Here is a 19,144-nt window from a genome sequence, read left to right on the forward strand (position 1 = left end):
GTTACTAAAGAGCAAATAATTTCATTAGTCAAAATCAATTTAACAGAAAACAAATGTTTAATTAAAGAGTACATAATAAATGTATGATACTTTGATCCTGACTAAAGAATTTATTTTGAATGGAATATGCTTACTGTAATAAGCTTAGCTTTTAAAATTAAATGCAGTTAATTGAAATGTGAGCTTGAAGTTTAACTGGAACGAAATATTGTCTTTGAGTGGTTTGGCACCAAGTGTTGCTGTTTAACATGTACATTTGAATTTAAAAGAACAGATGTCCTTAAGAGAACATAAATAAGTTAGATATCTTGAACTAGGTGGGGGCAAGGTTTGGGCAGTTACAACTTAACATGTTGAAGGTTTGAACATTTAAAAAAAGAGAAAGGAATGGAAATACATATATATGTATATATATATATATATAAATATATGTTTATATTTTGTTAGGGGGACGGGGGGTGTGAACAGGTGAGGAAACAAAAATTCACATGTTGATTATAAATATTGATTGAAAATTAAAAATTAAAAAAAAAAAATGGGGGAAGGAAGTGGGGGAGGGGGGGGGGCAGGGGATGCATGATCGGTGGTGGGCATGACTGGGTGGAGGAGCAAGGTGGGGGAATGGTACAACTTGCATGTTGATAAATATTCATGGAAGGTTTGAAAAAATCTAAAAAAAAGGATTTTTTTTTCTTTTTTGGGAGGGGGGCGGGGGAGGGGGTTGGGAGGATGAGGGGGTGTGACCAAGGCAATGGGGTGACCAGGTGTGGGTGCACAACTTCATATGTTTATAATAAATGTTCATGGAAAAGAATGAAAGAAATTTAATGAAACTCTCCATAATGGTAAGTCTGTTATGTACAAATATGTGGATTTGTGTACAATTGAAGGGCAATAACTCTTAAGCTACACAATAAATCTGAACGAAATTGTGTGTACACAACCATATTATGGTGATCTAAATTCGGTTTAAGTTTCATAGTTCAAGAAAAATTATATCAAAAGTTATGATGCAGAAATTGCCATATTTATAGTACCCTATATAGTTAACACTAGAAACTTCTAAAGGCCATAACTCTTGTGTTACTTGGGCAATCTGACTGAAACTTGACGGGCCGCATAACCTCATAGTAATGGACATGTGTGAAGTTTGTTTGAAAAAAAACTAAAATAAGAAATTATTTTTTTCGGGGGGAGGGGAGCGGGAGGCGGAGGGGGTGTGACCAAGGTAAGGGGGAGACCAGGTGTGGGTACACAACTACACATGTTTATAATAAATGTTCATGGAAAAGAATGAAAGAAATTTAATGAAACTCTACCAAATGGTAAGTTTGTTATGTACAAATATGTGGATTTTTATACAATTAAAGGGCAATAACTCTGAAGATACATAAGAAATCTGAACGAAATTGTGTGTGCACAACCACATTATAGTGATCTAAATTCTGTTTAAGTTTCAGGTCAAATATATCAAAAGTTATGATGCAGAAATTGCCATATTTATAGTACCTTACATAGTTAACACTAGAAACTTCTAAGGGCCATAACTCTAATGTTACATGGGTAATCTGATTGAAACTTGACGGGCCGTATAAATTCATAGTGGTGAACATGTATATGAAGTTTTATAAAAATATTCCCAACCACTTCCTAGATATGGCTCGGGACGGACGGACGGACAGATGGACGGACAGATGGACGGAAAGACGGACGGAGGGACGGACGGACAACGCTAATACTATATCCCTCCGACTTTCGTCGGGGGATAATAAGATTACTGTATACGAATATGGTAGCAATATTAGTGAAAGTATATAATTCATAGTAAATTTTAAAACAATAACAAAAAATAATAAAAATACCCTCTATAGATTCAAGAATTCCTGTTAGTCCAGCGCTGTACAATGTTGGTAATCAGGGACCTCATTTTCTTGGTACGTTTAAGGCATCTGTGGTATACCTTCGGTATACAATAGATGTACTAGCACCCCTCCTCCCATTTCTATACGCCCGAAGGGACGTATTATGTTATGGGCCCGGTGTCCGTCCGTCCGTCCGTTAGCAATTTCGTGTCCGCTCTGTAACTCTTGAACCCCTTGAAGGATTTCAAAGAAACTTGACACAAATGCTCACCTCACGAGACGACGTGCAGAGCGCACATTTTGGATGTCTCAATTCAAGGTCAATGTAACACTTTGGGGTCAAAAGTCATATGAGTGTGTTTCGTTTCCGCTCTGTAACTCTTGAACTGCTTGAAGGATTTCAAAGAAACTTGGCACAAATGTTCACCACACTGGGACGACGTGCAGAGTGCTTGTTTCGGATGACTACATTCAAGGTCAAGGTCACACTAAGGAGTGAAAGGTCATATATGACTTTGCTGTGTCCGCTCTGTAACTCTTGAACTGCTTGAAGGACTTCAAAGAAACTTGGTACAAATGTTCACCACACTTAGGCGACGTGCAGAGCGCATGTTTTGGATGACTCGCTTCAAGGTCAAGGTCACACTTAGGGGTCAAAGGTCATATATGACTTTGCTTTGTGTATATTGCTATGCATTGCAGTGCTCTCGTTTTTATTTGGCAGATCCCTTCTTGTTCTCTTACAATAATTTTTTTGAATTACTTCCCTTTTGTGTTACTATAAATAGCTTATTTTGAAATTTTTTTATTATTGGCAGTAGGGAAAAACCGAGACCACTTTTCTGTGGTATAACATGGATGGTACATCCAATTTTTAGATGTATTTTGACATAACTTTACCAGGTAGGAATTTTTTTCTGGACTTTGAATTTTTTTTTTTTCTTTTTTTTTTTTTTTTTTTGAAATTTCTTCTTTTTCTTGTTCCTGTCCTTTGGGCTTCAGCAGTCAAGTTCTTTAAATTTTGCTCCCATCCTCTGATGTAAACCCTTCGGGCGTATATTGCCCCGCTTGGCGGCGCTCTTGTTATGGTATGCATTAGGCTGTTATGGTAGCCGAAAGGATATATAGTTTATTATGTTATAATTAAGGTCATGCCCCTACATTTATATAAAATTTCATGATTTAGTAGTAACTTTTGTAAATAAATTGTAAGAAAATACATATTCAGTTAGATGCATATGGTGTTTATGATTAACAGCCTGTTAATAACAAACAAACACACACACGCACGCACGCACGCACGCACGCACGCACATGTAGAACAACATTCCAAAGCTTCAGTGAGAAAGTTACGTATGGAAGTTATCTGTACAATAGTACTTTAATTAGTCTTGTTATAGGTTTGATGCTCAAAGATTGTTCTTGTCAACTCGCAGTTGTTTTCTACGAGCAGATCGCAAATCTTGAGGCTGAAATGACCGGTATCTATAGTGCAGCAAAATGGTGCAAAACACCCGATGATTGCAAACCTCTAGAACCAGGTTTGTTTGTAGGGTACAGTACATAATTACTTAGTAAGCTGGGTTTTTTAAAAAAAAAAACAACTCTTAGTAAAAATAAGAAATGCAGTACCCTGTACAGAAATGTGATATCGAGGGGATAATGTTTTCACGCAAAGCGTTACTAATATCCTTACAATCACCAGAGAATAATGGGAACTTCTACTGTCATTGCTAAAATGGGCGTCTTTAGGAGGGCTTAATCAAAGGGCCAAATGGGCCTAATTTGCTCACCTGAGGGGGGCTGTGACGTTTTGACCTTGCTTCTGATCAAGTCTGAAGAACAACCAATAAACAGTTTAATAATTATTTAAAGGAAACCACTTAAAGCGGTCAAACAAAAGTTTTCGAACAAATGTGAGAGAGGTCCATTATCCATCAAGCAGTTTATCAGAAGATGTCGTTCAAAGGATTTTCTATTTCTAATTCTGGTAGCCCCTAAAATCAGTCATGCTAGACCATTTGAATATACCTGAATGAACCTTACTCGGATGCTACAGACCAGGTTTGGTGATGAACGGTTCATAAGAAGTGCTTTAAAAGTTTGTTTTGGTTTATCTTTATCTCTGGCGGCCCATAAAACCAGTCAAACGGAACCAGTTGAAATGTCTCGACAAATCAACAAGCGTAAACATCATGTTTAGAAGACAACTGTCAGACACTTTTATTTCAAAGTAATAAACTTTCCCATTTACACTGTCTTTACAGTAAAAGAACGAAAATTTATATCACAATAGCCCGTCTGGTTTCTATAGCTGAGTAATAAGTACACAAAACGGTCAATTAACAGGCCGTGATTGCTATGCTAAGTCTCAAGTCATTCCTTCCCTAACTCTGGTTTATTTCTTGAGGAAATGTTCAGTTATAAAGTTAAATGTATAATATTTGTGATATTCAATGTAGATCTGACAGACATGATGACGGAAAACAGAAGTCATTCCTCCCCTTACTGTGGTTGATCTCTTAAGGAAGTGTTCAGTTATTAAGTTCAGTGTATAATACTTGTGAAATTCAATGTAGATCTGACAGACATGATGACGGAAAACTGAAGTCATTCCTCCCCTTACTGTGGTTGATCTCTTAAGGAAGTGTTCAGTTATTAAGTTCAGTGTATAATATTTGTGATATTCAATGTAGATCTGACAGACATGATGACGGAAAACAGAAGTCATTCCTCCCCTTACTGTGGTTGATCTCTTAAGGAAGTGTTCAGTTATTAAGTTCAGTGTATAATATTTGTGATATTCAATGTAGATCTGACAGACATGATGACGGAAAACTGAAGTCATTCCTCCCCTTACTGTGGTTGATCTCTTAAGGAAGTGTTCAGTTATTAAGTTCAGTGTATAATATTTGTGATATTCAATGTAGATCTGACAGACATGATGACGGAAAACAGAAGTCATTCCTCCCCTTACTGTGGTTGATCTCTTAAGGAAATGTTCAGTTATTAAGTTCAGTGTATAATATTTGTGATATTCAATGTAGATCTGACAGACATGATGACGGAAAACTGAAGTCATTCCTCCCCTTACTGTGGTTGATCTCTTAAGGAAGTGTTCAGTTATTAAGTTCAGTGTATAATACTTGTGAAATTCAATGTAGATCTGACAGACATGATGACGGAAAACAGAAGTCATTCCTCCCCTTACTGTGGTTGATCTCTTAAGGAAGTGTTCAGTTATTAAGTTCAGTGTATAATATTTGTGATATTCAATGTAGATCTGACAGACATGATGACGGAAAACAGAAGTCATTCCTCCCCTTACTGTGGTTGATCTCTTAAGGAAGTGTTCAGTTATTAAGTTCAGTGTATAATACTTGTGATATTCAATGTAGATCTGACAGACATGATGACGGAAAACTGAAGTCATTCCTCCCCTTACTGTGGTTGATCTCTTAAGGAAGTGTTCAGTTATTAAGTTCAGTGTATAATACTTGTGATATTCAATGTAGATCTGACAGACATGATGACGGAAAACTGAAGTCATTCCTCCCCTTACTGTGGTTGATCTCTTAAGGAAGTGTTCAGTTATTAAGTTCAGTGTATAATATTTGTGAAATTCAATGTAGATCTGACAGACATGATGACGGAAAACAGAAGTCATTCCTCCCCTTACTGTGGTTGATCTCTTAAGGAAGTGTTCAGTTATTAAGTTCAGTGTATAATATTGTGAAATTCAATGTAGATCTGACAGACATGATGACGGAAAACAGAAGTCATTCCTCCCTTACTGTGGTTGATCTCTTAAGGAAGTGTTCAGTTATTAAGTTCAGTGTATAATACTTGTGATATTCAATGTAGATCTGACAGACATGATGACGGAAAACAGAAACTACGACGGACTACTTGTGGCTTGGAAAGGATGGAGAGATGTTAGTGGTGCAAAAATGAAAGATATGTATGCAGAGTTTGTCAACCTAATGAACAAAGCAATCAAAGCTGGTGGTTTGTAATAATTAATAAGTACTTATATGTCTATTATGTTTAACTAGGCAGAAAGCAAGCAAGAGGTACGAAAGCGCCTGGGTAGGATCTCGAGACTACGTGTAACAGTTCATTCGATACTTTGTTTAGGCCTAAAAAAATTCTTTGTTTCCGAACATTCTCAAAAAAAGTAGGGTAGGTAGGTCGGGAAAAATTTTTTTTTTTGGAATTATATCCATTAAGGCAGACTTTTCAGAAATTATTTTTGTGTCAAAAAAATGAATACAAATAAAGGGTATAATTCCTTAAGAGCATCAGTAAGTTGATTTCTAACATCACTGGCCATATTTAAAGCATAAAAAGTGCAGTTTTGCAATTTTTTGTTAAAAAGTTGAAAAAAAAATTCTTCAATGCCATAAAAACATTTAGGGTCGGGGCAAAAATTTAGGGTAGGTCGGGATACCAGAAACAAACAATTTTTTACGCCTTACGTAGCTAGATCACGTGGTCTTTCGCGTATACATTATTATGTATTCCCTCCAAGTGCAGTACTGGTTTTATATTTCTGTCGCACCTTTTTCATTAACTTACCTCGATCAGTTTGCAGTTTCAGGATCGATTTCGTATAGCTCTTTTATAAAAGATCCTGGATTTGCCTAGGAAATATATCTAGAATAAATGAAGGCAAAAGTCATGCTTAGTTTTACACGGGTATATCATGAAAAATATCAAAACTTTGACATCTAATAGATTTTTTACTTAGTTGTGTTTAAACTTGTGTTATGAAAAATAATGCAATGTTTCGTAAAACTTACACTTTAAGGGAAGTATGAAGACATGGGGGCATATTACAGATCTTGGTATGAGCAAGATGATTTTGAGGGAGATATGAACCATTTGTTTGATCAGTTTATACCACTGTACGATCAACTCCATGCATATGTTAGAAGAAAGTTAAAAGATAAATATGGTGCGGGCAACTTCCCGGAATCTGGCCATATTCCCGCTCACATCTTTGGTATAAAATACTTTTTATATGAATGTTTGGTTATTTTATCTTTGAGTACCATAGTTACTATAGCAACATTTTTACAGTAGATTAGTAAGCACATACGTCTTCGAGGGATTATACAAGGTGTTATGCTACCTCTTTTGAAGTGAATTTTAATTTTGAGTTTTGCAATTTTGCATGAAGTATAAAAATCGATTATAAAAAGTCACTTGATGGAAGGTACACAAACAGTAAATATAAATTGAATTAGGCATGAAATGTCTTTTTGAAATAATAAGAATTTTCTTTTCTTATATAAAGATAAAATGACATAAAATTGCTTTTATCTTAAAAGCATGATAAATTGTTCAACATAAATAAACACAGACAGTTACCGTAACAGTATATTATTTTGTCATCTTTCAATGTCACTTATTTCACGTTTTTAGCTGGGTTAGTGTCTAGCGGGAAAGTCTTGCTTCAACGTAAATGATACAGAAATACAATTAATAGAGTAAGGGGAAGATAATCATAGACTCCAAGTGTCGGATCAAAATAATTTTCTGTTTGTCAGGTGACATGTGGTCTCAACAGTGGAACAATATATATGATATATTGGAGCCTTACCCTGGTCAGGGACGGCACTTGCTTACAACAGAAATGAAGGATCAGGTACTGTTAGTACTACAGTAATATAAGTACAAATATTTAGCACATTTTTCATTATTCGTTTAAATGGGCTTTTTTTTCTACTCAAATCTAAAGGCATGATTACACTATCAAAGGAAAAACATTGCTTCTCTTTAAATCATTATCATTCCTCTTCCTCCTTGACTGAGTGGTTAAAGCCGGTGTCGTTGATCATTTCCTCCTCAACGCCAACAGTTTGATGCTTACTTTAAATTTAAGATCTGTTTATTTGAAGAAAACTGTTCACTGGATGGTTCTAATGAATAGCCCTCCTGTGCCTTACATGATGCCTTTCGGGCCATATTGTGTATTTCCACAATTTGCAAGTTGTTAAGTCACCATTTCTGGTCAGAATGATTTAATCTCCATCAAAAACAAGTACCATTAAATTAAAAGTATATTACTTTATTGGACATCTAATAAAAACAGTAAGATGACAATGCGTTACAAAATTGTTATATTTTTGATACTATAATCGGTTTTGATACTATAACCGGTTTTGTTACTATACCATGTTTATCAAGATAAATCTTATATAGAAATAAAATTAATTCACATTTTCTGAATGATTATGACAGAATTATAATGTGATACGTATGTTCCGTTTGGCGGAAAAGTTCTTTACGTCAATTGGTATGGGTCCTATGCCAGAGTCTTTCTGGAGATTTTCCATGTTGGAGAAACCAGACGACGGTCGTGAGGTAGTGTGTCATGCGTCCGCATGGGATTTCAGTAACGGTACTGACTTCAGGTAGGTGTTATTATGCTAGGTACAATATAATGTATTTAATATACATAAGTTTATATTATGATTCATGAAGAAAACGTGCTAGCTAGGAACGTTTGCCCAAGATAAACATACCATGTTTCCAAACGATTTGATTGTAGACACAAGCAAACCATATAAAAAATTGTTTTCGTGGCGAATGTGAATTCAGAAAATGTGCTATTTCTTTGTCGAATTATTCTTCGCAAGTAGCTACAAAACTTTATACGTAAAAAAATGAATGGCTTCGATAGGCTGCACTTTTACAAATCGCCATGACATACATTGACCTTAACAAGGATCGAAAATGCGACCTTTTGCTGTGCATATAGAGTATACTGGGCAAAAACAATTTCAAATTCAAAAGCTTAACACATATTTGTAACAATTTATGCAAGTATCTACATAACTGTTACTTCAGAATCAAACAATGTACGACAGTGACCAAAGACCAACTGATAACAGTGCATCACGAAATGGGTCATATACAGTATTACCTTACGTACGTGGACCAGCCCATTCTGTTTCGAAGCGGGGCGAATCCAGGTTTTGTTTTATAAAAACATTCAATCGTCAGCCACTAAAATCATATTACTTTCTGTTACTGTTATAACGGTTTAGAAATATCTGTATATGTAATTGCATTTTGTTTGCATATACATAATGTAAAATAATACCCTCAACTTACTGAATGTTTGTTTCATGTCAAGGCCTATCGACAAAACGAATTTGACCGTCAAAATTTGATAACTAGTTAATACTTTTTTTATTAAAAAGTTTAAATATTACTACTAGTAATGTTAAATCGTGTCGTCATCGTTATTCGGCAACCATATTTTCTGTTCGTTTTTTCGAATTCAGATGGGCTCGATATACCTCAAGATTAACATCTGTTAATGTCGAATCTGCTCAAATTAAGACATAATACCTTTTAGCTAGTCATCCTGCTTTATTTATATTGTGTAAGAAAAATGATTTTCTAGCTGTTTAGCACATGTTTGTTTATAAAATATGCTAGTAATGTTTTAAAGGTAAATGTAGTTTGATTTGCGTGACATCCTAGTACTCTCTGCTGCAGGTTTTCATGAAGGTGTAGCGGATATTGTCAGTCTGTCTTTTCAGACTCCGGAACATCTACAGAAGATAGGGCTTCTGGAGAACCTCCCAAACGGGACAGGTTGTTCATTTTCTGTTCTTGTTCTTCTTGCAAAAGGTGTATGTAATTTTTCAGAAAGCGATTATTCCAGCTGTATCATTTTCATTATTATATATTTTGTTGATATCATTTATGTTAATGATGTATTGATCTTACTTTTTTGTTTCACTTTGTTATTTACTCGTTTTGCATTTAGAATTATCTCCTTTTTAATTTGTAGAGGGTGACATCAATTTTCTATTTCAAATGGCACTGGAAAAAGTTGCTTTCCTGCCATTTGGTTATTTGATTGACCAATGGCGATGGAGTGTGTTTAGAGGGGAGACAACAACAAGCAATTATAACGCGGCATGGTGGAATCTGAGGTCTGCAACGGTTTGCCATATTATAAAAAGTCCAGATATATTTTCCTTGTTTCAGTTTTCACAGTATTTTAACATGGAAACCGGATGTGTTTTTCTTACTTAGAATTATGAAACGAAAATACGGATGTGTTTTTCATATTCCGATTTTCAACGAATTGTGACAAGGTATTAAACCATTTCCTAAAATCAGATATCAATCTTTAAATCCTTGGTTTCTTCTTCGTATTCGTACTCATTTTGGAGATTGAAAATAAATAAACCTCAACAGAATAACGACTTCTGTATAAGCGCCAAATTATGTCAGATCAAAGAGACTGCTCTGTATATTTCAATTTTTTCATTAAGACTGAATGTTTCTGATTCTGTTTATTAAGTTTAGCTATGCTATGGAATCAGTGATCTGATCTGTGATCGCATTTCTGCGAAAAGTATTGAATGGGCCTTTGTTTTCACTCAATGGATATATACAACAAAGTATGCGTATTTTACTGGCTTTTGAAGTAAGTAGTGTGCCGATAAATAATGAAACTAAATGATAGCATTTGTCCATTCCAATTTCTGTTTTTAAGGTGTCGTTACCAAGGCATAGCACCACCTGTTGCACGGTCAGAACATGACTTTGATCCTGGAGCAAAATATCACATAGCGAGAAACACTCCTTATATCAGGCAAGGTTTCATTCTTATCAACCATTTATTAATTGATTGTTTACTGATAAAAATATTTCTAACAATATTTATCAGTTACAGTTGAATATTTGAGCTACGCCATGAGAAAACCAACATAGTGGCTTTGCGACCAGCATGGATCCAGACCAGTCTGCGCATCCGCGCAGCTTGGTCAGGATCCATGCTGTTCGCTAACGGTTTCTCTAATTGTAATAGACTATGAAAGCGAACAGCATTGATCCTGACCAGACTGTGCGGATGCGCAGGCTGGTCTGGATCCATGCTGGGCGCAAAGCCACTATGTTGGTTTTCTCATGGCGCGGCTCATTCATACTTATTTGAAGATTATTCGCATCGGGCATATTGCTCTGCGTTTGTAAACCTTATTGGCAGAAATTAAAAGAATTTAAATGAAGCTATTCAAAAGGAGCGAGACAAGCATTGATGTTTAGATATGTACAACAGTATTTTGCTTAGCTTTTTATCTAGTTTGTCATAAAATAGAGACAATGTGTAGAAAAGTTTTAATAGTTTTGAATGCGTCCAAATCGATCAAATTTGACACAAATGCTCTGCTGAAACAAACTGTGTCGATGAAATTAAGAACGTGAAAGGTAAAAAATGAAAAGGTTACGATTCTTGTTTAATGTGAGTTGCCGACGAGTGTCCCCACCTGAAATGAATTGAACAACTTCTTTTCCAGTCAAGCCATCGGCAAGTGTCACATTTACCTCCCTAGCATCTAGTCTAGGCCGATTATGCTGGAAACAGTACCAATTTAAGTAAATCACCTAGCACTGAACACTGGTCTGGATATCGGGAATCGAATCCGGACTGCAGGCGTTATAGTTCAAAGTGCACTGACTTCCTAGTGAAAACCGATTCAACTAAGTGCCGCTATATCATTGTTCATATAGATTTAGTTATTGTCTTTTTAAAGAGGTGTTTATAGGACAGTAAATTGTTTCAACAAGATCGTTGCTGGGACATTCTACATATGTGTATTCCGTAGCTATATGTTAACGTATAACGCCATAAAAGTAGAATCAGAACACGCTTGAGAAGAAATGAATGCTTACCAAAAAGCCATTTTTTAGAATTAGCAAATTTAGTTGTTTTTTGTTTTGTTCATTTTTCGCAAGAATACTGTAACGGTATGTGATTGTTTCCAATTATAGGATGATTAGCATTTGCAGTAACCCTTGAAACTTACGCAATATTGCCACTGAACTGTTTCTACATTTACAAAATTTTTACTCAGTATCAACAATAGCAATAACCAAAGTATGTTTTATTTACCTTAACTTTCATTAAATTTGATCTGAAAAGATTCATTCATCACTGACAGGTATTTCGTAAGTACCGTTGCCCAGTTTCAATGGCATAAGGCATTGTGTGAGCTGATAGGACAAGCAGATCCACTGCATAGATGTGACATATACCAAAACAAAAAGGCAGGACGAAGACTACAGTAAGATAGTTGACTGTTTAGGAAAGGTTTCATTTTTAATTGAATTACTGGAACATTAGTTTAATTTTGAGGCAAGTATGAATAACACTTGTGGGTGATCAAGTTCCTTTTAAAATGAGTCCCATATTAACCAGCTTCTTGAATGTTTTGAAGACATAGTCATATAACGGTATTTAATGTTTGATATTGTCCAAGATCATTGTCCTTGATTTGAATGCGTCTTTTTATGAGTAAGTAATAAAATGTGCAACAATCATCACGTCCCCTAGCATCGGTTTGGTGGAAAATTTTATAAACTTTAAGTCAAATGAACTTCATGATCCCGCCCCAACCCCCTTCCCCAAACAATTAATGAAAACAACATAATCAATGTTTTTGGACGACTTAACTGCTGCAACACTGCACGTTTGTCGATTTTTTGAAAGTCAATTTTAATTTTAGACGGTTGTTTGGCGACATAGAAATGCAACTTAATATTTAGACTGATTTAGTATCTTTGTAAGAAGTATTATAATATGCAACAACCCTCAGACACCAATCGAAACTTTATTATATCATAATGATAAACAAAATAACAAAGTGCCAGTCACACTAAAATTAGACAGCTGGTGTGAGTATTCAATTGTATAAATGTATTTTGTTCACGCTCTAAACTTTGACTAACTGGTAACTACTGACGCTTCTTTGTTGTGGTTCGTGAGTTTGTTGATTATTTTCATTAAACCAACCTTCCCTTCCAATAGTTCAATAATAATTCATTGTATTTACATAAAATTACATAAATAATAACAATGTTAATATTGATATTTATATGTTTTGTAGATAGGTCGGGCAACAAATTTTAACAGCATTAGCCACAACATCAAGTAATTTTTAATATTCAGCAACTTTGTAAAAGAGTACCCTACATGACCCTTTATGTTCATTTTTCGAAGAATATAAAAAAGCACGATGGTACTTTTATATTAAGGAGACATTTTACAGAGAGATGTTACAAATGGGTGCATCGTTGCCATGGGGTAAAGCTATGGAGAAAATAACAAGAGGCACAAGTGGTTTTACAGATAAACTCAGTGCCCAACCCCTCCTTGATTACTTCAAACCTTTGCAGGTAATTATTTAGTTCATCCCATTCTATATTCGTTTGACACTGTTTAAACATACACTTTATCCGTTACATGTATTAACACATTTAGAAAAAAAGAACCCACATTTTTTGCTTATTCATATGTTTGTTATTTTCTCACTGAACATAATACGAATAAGATAAAATGTATATCAATGCTCATTATGTCTAGTATTGAAATATTTCTTATTATATTCAGGAATGGTTATATAGTCAATAATGATAGTAAATTTAAAAATGATATAAACTAACAGGTAAATTTACGTAGTTCTGATATTTGGTGACATTTAATTTAAGGAATGGTTAGACTCTGAAAATAGCAAGACAGGAGAAAACATCGGTTGGAACCGAGATAGCTGTCCAAGTGGCTCGTTTGTTAACTCGATGTCGTCGATGTCGGAGTTGTCGTCGTCGTTTGTTATCGTTTCTATCTTAAATATAATACTTCTTCTGTTTTGTAACTGGCAAATATATCTTTTTTAAAAATGAAGGGATCTGCAAAAGACATCTCGCACAAAACTAAAAACAAGTATTATTATCAGACAAGGTCGGGTTCTAAGAAAACAGTTCTTCAAACTGTTACTCTACATCTGTGTTTGTATGGATTTGTAAAACATTAAAATAAAACATATAAACAACAAGAACAAATTAAAGGAACAAATAAGGGAATATAGTGGAACAATGCCTAGGAACGTTCAGTATCAAAAACACCACCGGGGTGTTCCAACCGGTTAATTGTGCACAAACTCTCTTTCTTTATCCCGACTACGTTCTAAAGATTTACTTAATAAAAATAACACCCGTGTGATTACTCCTTTACACAAAGCTAAGGTACCAAATTCATGCATGTTATATTAAAGAAATGTAAACTAAAAAAGTAATAGTGGTGTAGGAACTGTTTGTTTTATTTTGCTGGATCATCCTATGGTAAATAACATCAATCAGAAAAAAACGGATTATCCGTATTCTAGATATAATCCAGATAACGGATAACGTGAAGTATCATGTATTTAAACTGCAGTAATAATGTCTGAATGCGTGTTAGGAGGAAGAGTCGGCATACACTCCTTTCATAAAATAATCTTTAAGAAGATCATTCTGAAGCACTGAACACATCCAAGTAAAATAAACCAGACTCAGATTGACTAAATCTGAACATAAGAGGTAACGAAACATGAGTCCAAGTTGGAGGACAAACATAAATTTCGGTAGCTGTTGCACAGCTAGCTCCCGTTGGAATGCTATTAACTGTTACCTGTTGGAAAATTTCATTCACAAACCGGACATTAATGTGATCAATGTCAATAAAAAACATTGTGCGATGTTAATAAAACTTGCTAAATCCTCGGTCATATTTCGAAATACTTTGACTGAAATGTTGCATTGGTGTCCCTAAAATCTTGAAATAAATGAAATGCACTTTACAGAAGCGGAAGAAAGAATAAAAGAGAAAAGATTCAGATTTGGACATGATCTTAGCGCACACGTTGCGACAAAGATAATACCAAAACGACTTGGCGTTGTAAACTAGAATAATTGCAACAATATTGATAAATCGTAAGCAGTACAAATGATTTCAGATTGCCTGTATACCTTTATTAGATGTCCCCTTGTCGACGAAGAAATTACCCCTCTAACATTAGATATTCACAGAAGACTAGTTAGTATATTGCAAGACATTATATTTTCAGTCTCAAAAGGAAATATTATCACCCAAATGCATCTAGGGTTAGCAATGGCAGTACATCAGTCAACAAGAAATAAAGGCTTGAGGCAATTACACAATAGTGCCGGTCATTATTGTTCTTACACCTAGACGCGCCGAAACATCTCTGTCGAAAGATATTAGAAATTTGAAATGTTTCAAATCCGTAAAATCGTAGACGGTATACCTTTCCAAAATTTGCTGCTGATAACTTTTATCTGAATAAGCAAACTCTTAAGTGGAAAGAATGCCATGCAAGCAACACAGAAAATCGTAGTTCAGGGAGAAATAGAAAGTGTTGATCATAAGTCAGTTTCAGTCGGATCATTAGATGCTGTTCAAATGCAAGAAATGGTACATAGTCTACTTTTTACCACAAAATATTGTTGTAACGTAAAACAAACATAGCATCCAGTGAAAACTAACATGATGTCTGTGTAGCATTTACAATCGTAACAGAAATGATTTAGCAGTGGTTCTTAACATTTTATTGAAAATGTTTTAACGTCTGTTTTTACTATCTCCTCTGTATTGTTGTTTTAAATATTATTGTTTTTTACCTGTAAAGATTTATCAAAATGTCTGATCACACCGACACTAAACCCGAGGAGCAAAACTTTGCATGATATGGAAACTATGTATGGTATGTTAAACGTACGGTGATAAACTGTGTCCTGGCGCTTATACAACTGTCTTTTCCACTATTCGAGAAAGCATTTTATATGATGATCCTGATTTCTCGTACATAGACTGACCTTGCATCTTGGGAAAGAGCTGCGGCAAGTAAGGGCACAATGGGTTGCGCGAATCAGACACGAAACGGTTATTGTTGCTTAAGCAATAAAGTCAAATGTTACTTAAAATAAACAAACGCCCTTAGCAGTAACTAGACTAATGTTGATCCTTTAGGAATAAAGCTTGTTTGTTTGGGTTTTTTTGTCAAGAAAGGTAATCGCAAATATTAGTTGTTCAAAGAGGCCAATGCTCTGTGGGTAAACAATTACAAACGGCAATCCAAGTCTTACAATCTTGATATTTCAAACACGTCTAGATTCGGCAATACAAAATATGCCAATGAAAATAATATATATACTGTAAAAACTATTGGGAAATACATGTTACTATCTACAGAACTTCACAAGAACAAAATAATCACACACTCCTCAGAAATAGTGTTTTTTGTCGATTGTCGATGAAACGAATGCATAGCAAGTCAGATTTTGGACGAAAAAAGGTAACGTACAAGATCTTTCCTCTAAAGCTAAATTCTTTAGGGGGAAATGATACTCAGCCCTTTTACTTAAAGGATCAGTAACAGTAACTGCTGTTAAATCAAGATCTTCTTGGGAGGTCCAGATTATTACATTGCACATTTTCAAGCTTTAGGATACTGCAAGCTTTACAGTTTCTCAGAATACATACAGCAAACTTTATAGTTTCTCAGGATACTCCAAGCTTTATAGATTCTCAGGGTACAACAAGCTTTATAGTTTCTCACAGTACTGCAATCTTTATAGTTTCTCAGGATACTGCAAGCTTTATAGTTTCTCAGGGGTTTGAAACCTTTATAGTTTTTCAGGGTACTGCAATCTTTATAGTTTCTCAGGGTACTTCAAGCTTTATAGTTTCTCAGGGTACAACAAGCTTTACAGTTTTTCAGGATACCGCTAGCTTTATACTTTCTAAGGATACTGCAAGCTTTACAGTTTCTTAGGATACATACTGCACACTTTATAGTTTCTTAATAGTTTTAAGGTACTGCAAGCTTTATAGTTTCTCAGGGTACAACAAGCTTTATAGTTTCTCAGGGTACAACAAGCTTTATAGTTTCTCAGGGTACAATAACCTTTATAGTTTCTCAGGGTACAACAAGCTTTATAATTTCTCAGGTTATTGCAAGCTTTAAAGTTTCTCAGTGAACTGCAAGTTTTATAGTTTCTCGGGGTACAACAAGCTTTATAGTTACTCAGGGTACTACGAGATTTATAGGTTCTCATGGTACAACAACCTTTATAGTTTCTCAGGGTACAACAAGCTTTATAACTTCTCAGGATACTGCAAACTTTATACTTTCTCAGAGTACTGCATGTTTTATAGTTTCTCAGTGTACAACAAGCTTTATAGTTACTCAGGGTACAACAAGCCTTATAGTTTCTCAGGGTACAACAAGCTATATAGTTTCTGAGGGTACAACAAGTTTTATAGTTTCTCAGGGTACTGCGGGATTTATAGTTTCTCATGGTACAACAAACTTGATAGTTTCTCAGAGTTCAACAAGCTTTATAGTTTCTCAGAGTACTGCAAGCTTATAGTTTCTCAGGGTACTGCAAGCTTATAGTTTCTCAGGGCACTGCAAGCTTTATAGTTTCTGTGGCTACTGCAAGAGTTATAGCTTCTCAGGGTACTGCAAGCTTTATAGTTTCTCAGGGTTCAACAAGCTTTACAGTTTCACAGGATACTGCTAGATTTATAGTTTCTCAAGGTACTGCAAGCTTTACAGTTTCTCAGGATACTGCAAGCTTTATAATTACCCTGGATATTGCAAGCTTTACAGATTCTCAGGATACATACTGCAAACTTTATAGTTTCTCAGGATATTTCAAGCTTTATAATTTCCTTCCCATGGTACAAGAACCTTTATAGTTTCTCAGGGCTCAACAAGCTTTATAGTTTCTTAGGGTACTGCAAGCTTTATAGTTTCTCAGGGTTAAGCAAATTTTATAGTTTCTAAGGGTACAACAAGCTTTATAGTTACTCAGGGCACAACAAGCCTTATAGTTTCTCAGGGTACAACAAGCTATATAGTTTCTGAGGGTACAACAAGCGTTATAATTTCTCAGGGTACCACGAGATTTATAGTTCTCATGGTACAACAACCTTTATAGTTTCTCAGGGTACAAAAAGCTTTATAGTTTCTCAGAGTACTGCATGTTTTATAGTTTCTCAGGGTACAACAAGCTTTATAGTTACTCAGGGTACAACAAGCCTTATAGTTTCTCAGGGTACAAGAAGCTATATAGTTTCGGAGGGTACAACAAGCTTTATAGTTTCTCAGGGTACTGCGAGATGTATAGTTTCTCAGGGTACTGCAAGTTATATAGTTTCTCAGGGTACAACAAGCTTTATAGTTGCCCAGGATACAACAAGTTTTAAAGTTTCTCAGGGTACTGCAAGCTTACTAGTTTCTCAGAGTACAGCGAGCTTTGTAGTTGCTAAGGGTACTGCTAGCTTTATAGTTTCTCAGGGTACTGCAAGCTTTATAGTTTCTCAGGGTTTAACAAGCTTAATAGTTTCTCATGGTACCGAAAGCTTTACAGTTCTCAGGGTACAACAAGCTATGTAGTTTTAAGTGGAATTCAAGTTTTATAGTTTCTCAGGGTACTGCAAGCTTTACCATTTCTCAGGGTACAACAAGCTTTATAGTTTCTCAGAGTAGAGCAAGCTTTATAGTTTCTCAGGGTACTGCAAGCTTTATACTTTCTGTGGGTACAGCAAGCTTTATAGTTTCTCAGGGTACAACAATTTTTATAGTTTCTCAGGGTACTGCAAGCTTTATAGTTTCTCAGGGTACTGCAAGCTTTATAGTTTCTCAGGGTACAACAAGCTTTATAGTTTCTCAGGGCACTGCATGCTTTATTGTGTCTCAGGGTACAACAAGCTTTATAGTATATTGTAGAACAAGTTATAGTTTCTGTGGATATGCAATCTGTATAGTTTCTTCTTTCAATTATTATTCAATTTCAGTTATTATTCTTTCAATCCATGCATAAGTGTGTTGCCGTGGTAATCAGACAGCGAAAAAGACTTTAAAACTCCTCAAAACTACTGACCCGATTTTGAAATGAGTTAGCAGAAATGTTCCGTGGGTGGCCTCTACCAAATTTTATTCAAATCATTCTGTTTCGTTAAAAACATGGCTGCAAGGGGTTTAAAGAAGAACTCCTGGCTAATTTCAAAATGATTTTACAGCAATACTCCCTTAGTGACATAATAGTTTCTAATCATTCTGTTTCATTAAAAAAACACATGACTGCCTGGAGTCGGGGCTAGTTTCCTCTATATGACTATGTGGAAAAAATCTTAAAAATCATCCTCTGAAGCTGAAGCTCAGGTGAACAATCTAGAGCCATGGTGGTACTCTTGTTTATAGTAGCCGCCGTTAACCCACCAAGAGACTGTTATCAGTTACATTGGAAGGCTAGTGCAGGATAGATAAAGCGCTCAGATTCCAGAAACTTCCCTTGTTCTTTAGCATGTCAGGGGTAAAACACCAATAGGGAGTCGAACTAGTGATCCTGGATTAATAGTCAGTATTGTCAACAGACCACTTCGACCGCTCTATTTTATCGCGAAAATG

The 19,144-nt window shown here is 35.4% G+C and overlaps 1 protein-coding gene across 1 annotated transcript in view; it reads left to right on the plus strand.

The window, feature by feature from the left end:
* Window positions 1-19,144, plus strand: part of LOC123560734 (uncharacterized) — a 136,345-nt gene that overhangs the window by 7,038 nt on the left and 110,163 nt on the right. The window contains exons 4-17 of the mRNA XM_053516911.1: window positions 3,316-3,403; window positions 5,727-5,870; window positions 6,673-6,867; window positions 7,415-7,512; window positions 8,109-8,281; window positions 8,718-8,842; window positions 9,375-9,473; window positions 9,673-9,817; window positions 10,387-10,485; window positions 11,834-11,956; window positions 12,941-13,067; window positions 13,380-13,563; window positions 16,885-17,082; window positions 17,628-18,112. Coding sequence (XP_053372886.1) covers window positions 3,316-3,403; window positions 5,727-5,870; window positions 6,673-6,867; window positions 7,415-7,512; window positions 8,109-8,281; window positions 8,718-8,842; window positions 9,375-9,473; window positions 9,673-9,817; window positions 10,387-10,485; window positions 11,834-11,956; window positions 12,941-13,067; window positions 13,380-13,563; window positions 16,885-17,082; window positions 17,628-18,112 — 2,283 coding nt within the window. The remainder of the gene's footprint in view (window positions 1-3,315; window positions 3,404-5,726; window positions 5,871-6,672; window positions 6,868-7,414; window positions 7,513-8,108; window positions 8,282-8,717; window positions 8,843-9,374; window positions 9,474-9,672; window positions 9,818-10,386; window positions 10,486-11,833; window positions 11,957-12,940; window positions 13,068-13,379; window positions 13,564-16,884; window positions 17,083-17,627; window positions 18,113-19,144) is intronic.

This window comes from Mercenaria mercenaria, chromosome 10, assembly GCF_021730395.1.
Source record: "Mercenaria mercenaria strain notata chromosome 10, MADL_Memer_1, whole genome shotgun sequence".
Taxonomy (NCBI): domain Eukaryota; kingdom Metazoa; phylum Mollusca; class Bivalvia; order Venerida; family Veneridae; genus Mercenaria; species Mercenaria mercenaria.